This window comes from Cervus canadensis, chromosome 2 (assembly GCF_019320065.1).
Source record: "Cervus canadensis isolate Bull #8, Minnesota chromosome 2, ASM1932006v1, whole genome shotgun sequence".
NCBI lineage: Eukaryota > Metazoa > Chordata > Mammalia > Artiodactyla > Cervidae > Cervus > Cervus canadensis.
Window position 1 is genome coordinate 10,598,421 of NC_057387.1, and position 12,610 is coordinate 10,611,030.

General features: G+C 36.8%; 1 protein-coding gene across 1 annotated transcript; it reads right to left on the bottom strand.

Moving 5' to 3' along the window:
• Positions 1 to 459: 459 nt before the first annotated feature.
• On the bottom strand, positions 460 to 7,724 carry LOC122426654 (olfactory receptor 10R2-like). Its single transcript, XM_043445747.1, has 2 exons — positions 7,680 to 7,724; positions 460 to 1,425 (listed from the first exon to the last, which is right to left on the bottom strand). The coding sequence occupies exons 1-2, from the start codon at positions 7,722 to 7,724 to the stop codon at positions 460 to 462; spliced, it is 1,011 nt and encodes a 336-aa protein (XP_043301682.1).
• Between the last annotated feature and the right edge of the window lie 4,886 nt (positions 7,725 to 12,610).

Sequence of the window (12,610 nt, forward strand, 5' to 3'; positions counted from 1 at the left end):
GATTTATTCTATTTTCTTAACGATTTTTTTGTGAAGAGTCCTGTTGAGGCTTTTCTAAACTTGAAAATTTGTAATGACTGGACCTTCTATATTGAATTACCATCCACAGTATGTTATTTATCCTTCCTAGAAGAGACTAAAATCATTCTTACCTAAGTATATATACAGCTTATTCAGTTTTCAGTACAGTAGAAACTACCACAACATTGGGAAACAACTATATTCCAATAACATTAATTTAAAATATACTTCCTTGTTCAAGTTTAAGAGCATTTCAGATGTGTATAGTATTAATAATTACCCCAAGTTTAAGACCAAACCTATCAAATTAATACCATGGAGAAACTTTCACTATGAGGTTATAAAGTGCTATGTGAATGAAAGACAATGCTATCATCACTTTTACAATTATTGGTATATCCTCAGAAAAGAGTATTTTGTAGATATAAAGTATTCTTATTACAGAGCTTTAGAATAAAATCCTCTTCTGCCAGTCACTTTTCGAATGGCCGTCTGGACATCTCTGTTCCTTAGGCTATACACCAGGGGGTTCAACAATGGAGTCACAACTGTGTAGGTCACTGTCACAAGTCTATCTTTGCTGGATGGGTACTTGGATGACAGCCACAGATAGACAAAGGAGGCACAGCCATAGTGGACAATGACTACAGTAAGATGGGAGGCACAAGTGGAGAAGGCTTTTCGCTTGCCGTCAGCTGATGGGATCCTCAGGATGGTGTGAACAATGAAGCCATAAGAGATGCAGATAAAAATCATAGGGGCCATGAGTGCTAAAACTCCACCAATGAAGATGATGAGTTCATTGATATAGGAATCAGTACAGGCAAGGCGGATAACTGGTGAGATGTCACAGAAGTAATGGTTAATCTTGTTGGGGCCACAGAAAGGTAGTTCAAAAACTAAGAGGCAGCCTATCAATGAAAACAAAAAACCAATTACAGCACAAGTGGCTGCCAATTGTCCACAGACTTGCCAGCTCATAAGGACAGAGTACTGAAGTGGATGACAGATGGCAAGAAAGCGGTCATAACAGATGATTCCCAGTAGCATGCAATTAGTGACAGCAAAACCAAGGAAGAAAAACATCTGAGTGGCACAGTTAATAAATGAGATTGTTCTGAGCAGAGACAACAGATTTATGAGCATCTTGGGCAGAATGACAAAGGTATAGCATGTCTCAGAGATGGAAAGGATCCCTAGGAAGAAATACATAGGGATGTGGAGGCTGCGATCCAGGCAGATGACAGTGACAATGGTGATGTTTCCACTCAGGATAATCAGATACAGGCACAGAAAAACAGCAAAGAGGATGAACTGGATTTCTCCAAGGTTGGAGAATCCCATCAATAGGAACTCTGTGACAGAGGAATAATTAGCTTGGTTGATTTGTTCCCCAAGATTGATCTACAGAGGACAAAAATGAAGAAACAGAGTTTGCCATGAAAAGGGGAGATAGTTATTTCCACTATGGATTGAGGAACAAGAAATAGGAGAAGGGATAAGGACTATTGCTAGTAGGAAATGCCCAATGGACCATGTCAATTCATGGAATTGTTTCCAAAACTCAAGAGTACATGTTTCCAGTGTTTAAGTCTAGGAAATTATTTTCACACTCTCTACTTCAAATAGCAATTAGGGAATGGAAATGTCTGAAACTTCCTGCATATCAGCCTAACTCTATCATTTATTATCTGTGTAATTTTTTTGTGCTTCAGCTTTTTCATGTGTAACATAAAATACTAATAACACCTCTTTCCTAGTTTTCTTATGAAAATTAAAGCACTGAGAAGTGCACATGCTCACTGTAAACTTCTATTAAATGTCAGCTTCTGCTACCTAAGGTATTTAATTTTCAGGAAGTAGTGTTAGTTTTTCTTAAGCTTCCTTTTAGAGATACTTTAAACATATATCTACTTCAGGATTTAGTTTTTAATCCTATTATTTTATTAAAAAAAATCTACCAGACCAACATGCATACCCAATTCCTATTTGCATGCATTTATGGAGACAATAATATTGTGTTGACTTTAGTACACCCTTTCCCCTTAATCAATCGATTTCATGCACTGAATAGAAGAGAGTTGGATGGATTTTAGTATATTTAAGTGACTCTAGAGGAACACAAATTTATTACAGTCAGGTTGGCCATTGATATTACTAAATATCTACAGTTATGCCAAGATAATTCTCTGATTCTGCTCTAATTGTAGTTTCAAACCTCAAGAGAAAATAAATCAAACACATCAGACCTTACTTCAATATGAACCCTTGTGTCTGTTCACATTTTACCTGGATTTCCAACAGAACTCAACATTGCATTGGGTGCACCTGGCCTCAAGGAGTTTCAGCTCCTCCAATTTCTCCTTACTAAAGGATGAGCAAATCCTTTTTGCAATTCAACTAAAATCAAGTTTGAATTTTTAAAGTGATAAAAAGATTAAAGCAACCAAATAGTTGAAAATATAAGGCACCAAAGAAGAATACAAAAAGAAAAACTTCTACCTGAAGTAGCTCAGTTGAAGAGACCAGCTGTCCGATCCTACATTTTCAAGGTATATTTCTTAATCTATACCATCTTTGAATGTTTTCGCTTCACATTCTCTCATTTCAAGAGAAGCAAAAGTATCAGTTTCATTTTTCTACCTGAGTGTAGCATAGTGACCAGTAGGCTAATAGGTAGACTTGATATGTTCTCTAAGTAGACAGGGCGTCCCTGGTGGCTCAGTGGTATAGAATACACCTGTCATGAAAGAGATACAGGTTTGATCCCTGGGTCAGGAAGATCCCCTGGAGAAGGAAATGGCAACTCACTTCAGTATTCTTGCCTGGGAAATCCCATGGACAGAGGATCTTGGCGGGCTGAAGTTCACGGGGTCACAAAGAGTCGGACATGACTTAGCAACAGAGCATGCACACTGAGTAGATAAGTCATCACTTTTATCAGTTTATCCATTCATTAATGTGCTAATTTATTGCTAAATTAAAGTAATATATCTAGTTACTACATATCTATTTTTAAATTGTATCTATCTTAGGTAGAGTACTGTTCTTAACTGAAATAATTGTAAATCACTTTTCCTTCTTCAACAAACAGCAAGACCATGCCTTCTCATCTTGCAGTATCTCACCTCTGTGCTTTTACTCATACTTTCCACCTGGAAAACCTTATGCACTTTCTATTCATTATTGAAGCTCAAACAGAAGCTGTGACCTCTGACTACTCTGGTCTCCAATGATAAGTGGGACATGTACTTTCTCTTCTCTTAATTTAATGACTTTCTATTGTGCATAAAATATATCACGAAAGTACCAGCCTCTACTTTCTCATATATCAGAGTATAAATACCTTGGGAGCAGTTTTATATTTCCCATAACATAAATACAAATTGCTACTTAAGAACTACTTGTTTAATGAATTGATGACTAAATATTTGATTTTTTTAAAGATGACATCCGCGAAAGGCATAATGTAAAGTCATGAAAGAGATGATGGGATTTTAAGCCTTATTTGGAGAATCTGGGAACAGAGATTCAGCTCACAATCTATCAGATCACATTGCAAAGTTATAATTGTGTTAATGTGTCACACAACCAAGAAGTTATAGAACATTAACCAGACCCAAGTCCTCATGATACGCTACCATTGCTTTTATTTTTATTATTACTACTATTACTAAAGCTCTGGTTCTTCCAAACACTTTCATGCATCATTAGATATCTAACAAAACAAACCAACAGGATATTCTTGAACAATGTAATTTATTTTACCTCCTCAGTTCCCATTTATGAGTCTGATGCTTTAGATTATTTGTCCACAGAATGTTAGGAGTGTGGAGTGCTAAAGACAGTAGAAAGTCTGTAAGGAAAAATAAGTCAGTTATATTTCCTTTATTCCTTCATTGCCTGTTAGAAGTTTTTAATATACCATTGTCACCAGAGAACAGTTTCATGTGATGTTTGAGAATGGGCATTGAATGAACTAAATGTTGAAAATTCATTTTTGATAAGGAATTAGAAGTTTATGTCCTTTCTTTTCCAATTACCCAGAAAAGACTTTCAAAAGGAATCAGCCTTTCAGAGATGGCTGATAGAAAGGAAGTAAGTTCCATGGAGTAGGGGAGCATATTTTATGGCGCTTATTTATAACCATTCCTGTGCCTACTACAATTCATTGGTGATGCTCTATTTATCACCCCATGGCCCTATATTATTCTCCAACTTTTAAGTCTACCTTGTGTATTTGTGCCTTGCTTTCCCTACATGCTTTTTTTAACCATCACTCATAGATAGACTAAAACTCACGGGATGATTAGGACATTTCTAAAATTATCATCGGAGACCTCTGTATCACTATACCCAAGCACTAATTTTACTCAATTTTCTACATAAAATAACCCAACAGGGCCTATTTCTCTATGTTCCCTAGCACAAAGCTATTAGATGTCAGTGAAACCTAAAAATCTAATAAAAATAAGACTCAAAAACTAATATTACTATAATCATTTCTATTTTTAAATGACTCTATTCTCTTTCTACTACTGACATCTCAATACCTCCAAACTGTATTCCTACCTCCTCTGCTGAGAATTATGAGAAGTATCCCCTAAAGCATCATTGAAGAAATTTTCTTTTGTTTCTTATTAGCTGTGGCCCCAACAGGCTGGTTTATGTTTATACTTTCCAAAACTCCAGGGATCCATTATTGCAACATTAATTTTGGCACAGTTCCAATCTGTTCAATGAGTAAATAGGATGTAGGAAACAACCTGGATACTAAATCTCACAGGTCCAACAGGCTAAAAAGGAAACAGGAGAAGATTAATACTGGCAATTAGCTGGCAATTAGTCCCAGGTTGCCTGATAGCTCATTAGAAGCTGAAAATTTTTGCAAATTAAGAAAAGAGAAATAATATGGAAAACCCATATTACAATAGGTAAGACAGGACTGAATTTTCTGAGGTCGTTAAGTAAGGAAGAAAACCCTTTTCATCCTTGGACTTCACCAAGACAAATAAAGCCTGCTTTATCATTGCAAATAAAGAAGCAAAGTTATCCTTTTTAGTCTAGTTTCATCTGAACTCTACAAATTCAGTTTCTGCACCAAGGAGAGGGGCATAGGAACACATAGTGTGAGGGATGAGAAAGGGTAATATCGTAGCTAGTAAAACAGAGACTTTGAAGAACAATGGCAAAAAGCTGGTTTGAGGACTGAAGGATAACCATGGAGTGTTTAGATGCGGGCCATAGAGACAATACTTCACTTTTTCCAAGCTTGATGGAGATGAAAAGATCTCCAATCAAGTGCCTGCTTCAAGGATAGGGAATAGGGTAAAAAATCTTGGGTAGCATCCTAGAGGGCTTGACCAGTCCCCTAATTATCCTCATTCTTTCTCACAATTCTCTATTGAATAGACCCAAGGTAGGTGAGAGAAGAAAAAAACAAAAAACAAACAAACAAAAAAAAAACCAGGTAATTGCCTGCTGTACACACGTATGCCACAGTTTTCATATCCTGTATTTGAAATGAAGTTAAAGTCAAGCTTTCTGTTGCTAGACTCAGCCAACACAATTTCTACACTTTTAGATTTTCTAGAAATGTTGATTCTTCCTCTTCTGTGAGATAATGAAGAAAAACTCACTCCCCCCCCCCCCCTTCATGAGTAACTCACAATGAGAGGTCAGAAAAGATTTCAGGCACTTAGCATTGAAGTCTTCTCCCACTTTACTCTGTTGCAGTTCTGTTAGTAGTTCTTGACTGAGATGTAGCTGATAGAACTCCCTAGCAGCTGTCCTCAAATCAGCAGAAACTCCCAAGTGATATGATTACTGACTCAGAGTCTTTATTCCAGCTATACCATTTTCAGAGGCTACCAACAGAGCTATAACAATGGCTACTGCTGCTTCCAACAGTTCTCAAATGTGCACAACAATTCCTCCTAATAGTTGCAGAATTCCTGGGTTTCTTGGCCATCTTGTCTGCTCAATGTTTCTTCCCAAGCAAACAATTCTCCATGGGGTGCAGGCCAAGTCTTCAGCATAAACCTTTAAAAAAATTTGTTCAAAGACCTCGAAGGTATTAGGGCAGCAATAAATCTGAAAAATACTGCAGTTAGTCACATTTCTAGAATCACTTCTTGACACAGTTGTGGACTTAGGATAATCTCTATAATCGTATGAACCAATTTCTGTGACTAGAACATATGTGAATATAGTTTATTGGTTGTGTTTCTCTGGAGAACCCAGTGAAAACAAGTGTTAGTCCCTCAGTTGTTTGACTGTTTGTAACCCCATGGACTATAACCCACCAGATTCTGTCCATGGAATTATCTACACAAGAATACTGGAGTAGGTACTCATTGCCTTCTTCAGGGGATCTTCCCTACTGAGGGACTGAACCTGGGTCTCCTGTGTTACAGGCAGATTCATTATGTCTGAGCCACAAGGGAAGGTCAATACACAAAACATGCTCTGCACATAAAGGAAAGATAGATATGGAGGTAAAAATGTAAAGAAGAAATCTTAAAAATTATAAAAAGATCCACAAGTACAATTCCTTTGAGAGGAAAGCTTAGGCAAAGCCCATGGAATTAGAGTTTTCACTATATTCATTAGCATTAATATTCATTCACAAACACATACATGTATTTATTTTATCTTGTTCTGGTAGATTAACACTCTAAGAGGATTGAGTTATGAAAAGGTTGGGGCATGTTTAGTCAATACATTTCTCTCAGGGATACTTTGTTCTTTGTTAAGTGAAGAACTGTGAAGGCAAGGGTACTCTATTTTCTTGTCTATTTCTATGTTTGTTTGTGGAGGGTCTTGCTATGGTTGACTAATGTTCTGCTGTGGTGCCATTTTTATTTGAGACTGAAATTTTAATTAGTCCTCTGAGTTTTAGCCAGTTGTCTTTTGGCAACTCAATGCACATGTCTCCAGTCACTGTCTATGACACCAACTTATGTCCTAAAACTCTTTCCTAATTAATCCATTTGCATAGCTTTAAATAATTAACTGACAACTAATGTGAGGCTCTATTTATAAAACATTTTGGTATTGTTATTGTGACTATTTGCTTTTAATCACTGTTGAATACAGCTCAAATCTATCACACTTCATCAGCATTATTCTATTAAATATTATTTTGTATAACACTATTGTTACACTTATTCATCTAATTTTACTTTATGATAGTAACTAATATAGATTACTCCATAATGTCTCACATAAGGAAGGGACTTTTAAAGCACTTTACAAACAGTATTACTACTATTAGTAGCAACTGATTTAAAACATACCATTACAACCATTAAAAGACTAAAACTGGTAATTATTGCTTATAATTAACAATTTTTGGCTTACTTGAAGGTGCACAAGTACAAGAAATTGTCAGCCTGTGGTTTAAAAAGTTGAGAGATTATTGATATGATTAGTTCCCTAAGAAATGTAGATGCTATTTAGTCAGTTTCAGTATCAAATAATACAATAATTGACTTCCCATTCTATTGTTTGCTGAGTACTAACAAGTACTCAGTACTTCCTTTTAACAAAAAGGAAGATATGATTCTTCTAAGAAACATAATTAGTTGTGTTGGTCCCCAACCGGGGAGTAAGTGAGTGACAGAAACAGAGCCAGAAGGGAATATACATATACTTACGTGATTGTAGGGGTGAGGGTTGGGGACTGGCAAGTCCAAAACCATGGAGCAGCTGGAAACTCTTGGTCAAAAGCTGATATTGCTGTCCGGAGGACAAAGAATTTCTTTACTAAAAATTAGGGCTTATTTAAAAATCTGAGTTTAATCCAAATGTATACCATTGCCTTCCAAAGGTATAGTGAAAGAACCCAGGGCTCATTAAGTATGTTCCTAGATTATGAACAGGGTAGAATAAGCTTACAGATTCCACACTGTAGTTTCTACTTACACTCCTTTCCTTTTTCTCTCAAGTATTTCTTTTCCTGTGGATCCAAATAATGAGGAATAGTCCACAGAACTAATCAAGATGTCTGCAATTTTAATAGCTGAGGATACTCTTATCTTGGAATTTTCTGAATAGGGAAAATTAGTTATACTTTATCCTAAGGGAAATCTCAGTTTTTCTATAAATATTTTAATCTGAGTGGATGAGGCCCACCATTATTGAAGATAATTACTTTAAGTCAGTTGACTATAGGTGGTATCCACATCCACAAAATACTTTCACAACAATACCTAGATTAATGTCTAAAAGAATAGCTGGATACTATATGATAGTCACATTATTTAATGAGTTTGAGCAAGCTTCGGGAGATGGTGAAGAACAAGGAAGTCTGGCATGTTGCAGTCCATGGGGTCTCAAAGAGTTGGACATGACTGAGCAACTGAACAACAGCAAAAACAAATATATTGGTCAAGTTGACACATTAAAGTAACCGTCATCATTCCCTCCTTGTCAACTTGTCATTCATACACATATCCTTAAATGCACTACTCCTCAAAAGAAGGCAATGACAAACTCATAAGTCCACCTAACATGATGTACCTATCGTCAGTTCAGTACAGTCGTTCAGTCATGTCCGACCCTTTACGACCTCAAGAACTGCACATCAGGCACATCAGGCCTGCCTGTTGATCACCAACTCCCGCAGTCACGCCAACTCATGTCCATTGAGTGCGGTGATTACATCCACCATCTTCTTCCCTGTGTCCCTCCTCCTTCCTGCCCTCAAATCTTTCCCAGCCTTAGGGTCTTTTCAAATGAGTTCAAGCTCTTTGCATGCATCAGGTGCATCCAGGACTGATTTCGCTTTAGGATGGACTGGTTGGATCTGCCTTGCAGCCACAGGGACTCTCAAGAGTCTTCTCCAACACCACAGTTCAAAAGCATCAATTCTTCGGTGCTCAGCTTTCTTTATAGTCCAACTCTCACATCCATACATGACGACTGGAAAAACCAAAGCCTTGACTAGACAGACCTTTGCTGACAAAGTAAAGTCTCTGCTTTTTAATATGCTATCTAGGTTGGTCATAACTCTCCTTCCAAGGAGTAAGCATCTTTTAAATCCACAGGGTCTGTTAAGATCTTCTATGTCTTCCTGGTTCAGTTTTGGAAAGTTATACTTTTCTAAGAATTTGTCCATTCCATCCAAGTTGTCCATTTTATTGGCATAGAGCTGCTGGTAGTAGTCTCTTATGATCCTTTGTATTTCAGTGTTGTCTGTTGTGATCTCTCCATTTTCATTTCTAATTTTGTTAATTTGGTTCTTCTCTATTTGTTTCTTAATGAGTCTTGCTAATGTTTTGTCAATTTTGTTTATTTTTTCAAAAAACCAGCTTTTAACTTTGTGATTTTGCTATGGTCTCTTTAGTTACTATTGCATTTATTTCTGCCTTAATTTTTAATATTTCTTTCCTTCTGCTAACCCTGGGGTTCTTCATTTCTTCCTTCTCTAATGCTTTAGGTGTAGAAGTTAGGTTATTTTTATTTGGCTTTTTTCTTGTTTCTTGATGTAAAGCCTGTAATGCTATGAACCTTCCCCTTAGCACTGCTTTTACAGTGCTCCGTAGGTTTTGGGTTGTTGTGTTTTCATTCATTCATTTCATATACATATTTTGATTTCTTTGATTTGTTGGTATTCAAAAGCGTGTTAATTAGCCTCCAATGTGTTTGAATTTTAACAATTTTTTTCCTGTAATTTGAGATCTAAATCTTTACTGCACTGTGGTCAGAAAAGATGACTGGAATGATTTCAATTCTTTTTGAATTACCCAAGACTAGATTTATGGCCCAGGATGTGATCTATTCTGAGAAGGTTCCGTGTTGCACTTGAGAAAAAGCTGAAAGTTGATTGTTGCGTGAAATGTCCTATAGATATCAATTAGGTCTAGCTGGTCCATTGTGTCATTTTAAAGTTTGTTTTCCTTGTAATTTCTGTTTAGTTGATCTACCAATAGTTTGAGTGGGTATTAAAAGTCTCCCACTATTATTGTGTTACTATTAATTCCTTTTCATACTCGTTAGTGTTGGCCCCGTACCATATCCGTGCTCCTATGTTGGGTTTTTGGGGGGCAATATATATTTAAATTAATTTTGGTTTAATTATTTTTTTCTTTTTTTCCCCTTGGGATTTTGATTTCCTTTTTGATTTCAACGTAATTTATTTTGTTTTAAGTGTTCCTTCTTTGTCTCTTTTTCACAGCTTTATTTGAAAGTCTATTTATCTGATATGAGATGACGACTCCTGCTTTCTTTTGGTCTCCGTTTGCATGAAATATTTTTTTCCAGCCCTTCACTTTTAGTCTGTATGTGTCTCTTGTTTTGAGGTGGGTCTCTTGTAGACAGCATATATAGGGGTCTTGTTTTTGTATCCATTCAGCCAATCTTTGTCTTTTGGTTGGGGCATTCAACCCATTTACATTTAAAGTAATTATTGATAGGTGTGGTCCCGTTGCCATTTACTTTGTTGTTTTGGGTTTGCATTTATACAACCTTTCTGTGTTTCCTGTCTAGAGAAGATCCTTTAGCATTTGTTGAAGAGCTGGTTTGGTGGTGCTGAATTCTCTCAGCTTTTGCTTATCTGTAAAGCTTTTGAGTTCTCCTTCATATCTGAATGAGATCCTTGCTGGATACAGTAATCTAGGTTGTAGGTTATTCTCTTTCATTACTTTCAGGACGTCCTGCCATTCCCTTCTGGCCTGGAGGGTTTCTATTGATAGATCAGCTGTTATCCTTATGGGAATCCCTTTGTGTGTTATTTGTTGTTTTTCCCTTGCTGCTTTTAATATTTGTTCTTTGTGTTTGATCTTTGTTAGTTTGATTAATATGTGTCTTGGGGTGTTTCGCCTTGGGTTTATCCTGTTTGGAACTCTCTGGGTTTCTTGGACTTGGGTGGCTATTTCCTTCCCAATTTTAGAGAAATTTTCAGCTATTATCTCCTCGAGTATTTTCTCATGGCCTTTCTTTTTGTCTTCTTCTTCTGGGACTCCTATGATTCGAATGTTGGGGCGTTTCACATTGTCCCAGAGGTCCCTGAGGTTGTCCTCATTTCTTTTGATCCTTTTTTCTTTTTTCCTCTCTGCTTCATTTATTTCCACCATTTTATCTTCTGCCTCACTTACCCTATCTTCTGCCTCCGTTATTCTACTCTTGGTTCCCTCCACAGTGTTTTTGATCTTCAATTTTCATTTTGCATTCACTGTTCCAATTTTTAATGACTTCTTTTTATTTCTTCTAGGTCTTTATTAAACATTTCTTGTATCTTTTCAATCTTTGTCTCCAGGCTATTTATCTGTAACTCCATTTTGTTTTCAAGATTTTGGATCATTTTATTATCATTATTCTAAATTCTTTTTCAGGTAGATTCCCTATCTCCTCCTCTTTTGTTTGACTTGGTGGGCATTTTTCATGTTCCCTTACCTGTTGGGTATTTCTTTGCCTTTTCATCTTGTTTAGATTGCTGTGTCTGGAGTGGACTTTCTGTATTCTGGAGGTCTGTGGTTCCTTTTCATTGTGGAGGATTTACCCAGTGGGTGGGGTTGGACGTTTGGCTTGTCAAGGTTTCCTGGTTAGGGAAGCTTGCGTCAGTGTACTGGTGCGTGGAACTTGATTTCTTCTTTTTGGAGAGCAATGGAGTGCCCAGTAATGAGTTTTGAGTTGGGTCTATGTGTTAGGTGTGACCTTGGGTAGCCTGTATGTTGACATTCAAGGCTATGTTCCTGTGTTGCTGGAGAATTTGCGTGGTATGTCTTGCTCTAAAACTTATTGGCTCTTGGGTGGTGGTTGGTTTCAGTGTAGGTATGGAGGCTTTTGGACGGTCACTTATTACTTAAAGTTCCATGTAGTCAGGAGTTTTCTGGTGTTCTCAGGTTTGGGGCTTAAGTTTCCTGCCTCTGGATTTCAGTTTTATTCTTCCTGTAGTCTCAGGACTTCTCCAACTATACAGCACTGATAATTAAACTTCTAGGTTAATGGCGAAAAGATTCTCCCCCGTCAAGGACACCCAGAGAGGTTCACAGAGTTACATGAACAGGAGAAAAGGGATGAGGGAGATAGAGATGAGTAGGAGGAGAAAAAGGGGGACTCAAGAGGAGAGAGACAGATCTACGCAGCTGTCTGTTCCCAGAGGGTTCTCCGTATCTCAGACACCTACAAGGATTCACAGAATTGGATTGGGAAGAGAAGGGGAAAGGAGGAAATAGAGGTGTTCTGAGGTAGAAAACAGAGAGTCAAGATTGGGAGAGAATAATCTTCGGTTTAAAGATAGGGCTTCTCGTCTTCTTTTTTTTTTTTTTTTTGTAAGGTTATAGTGTAGTGAAGATGAAAATGAAGAGTAGTAGAGGAGTACTAGAGGACTTTAAAAAGAAGAGAAAAAGAAAATAGAAGAGAAAAAGGAAAGAAAAAAAAAGAAGAAAAAAGAGAAAAGAAAAAGAAAAAAGAAAAGAAAGAAAAAAAATTTTTTTTTCCCCCTAATTAAAAAAATCGTAAAAATCTATGAAAATGAAAGTTAAGGAGTAATGGGGGAGTAATAGGGAATTTTAAAGGAAAATAAAAGAGAAAAAATTAAAAAAAAAAAGTAAAAATATGTCTAGGCATTTCTCTGGAGCTGTTG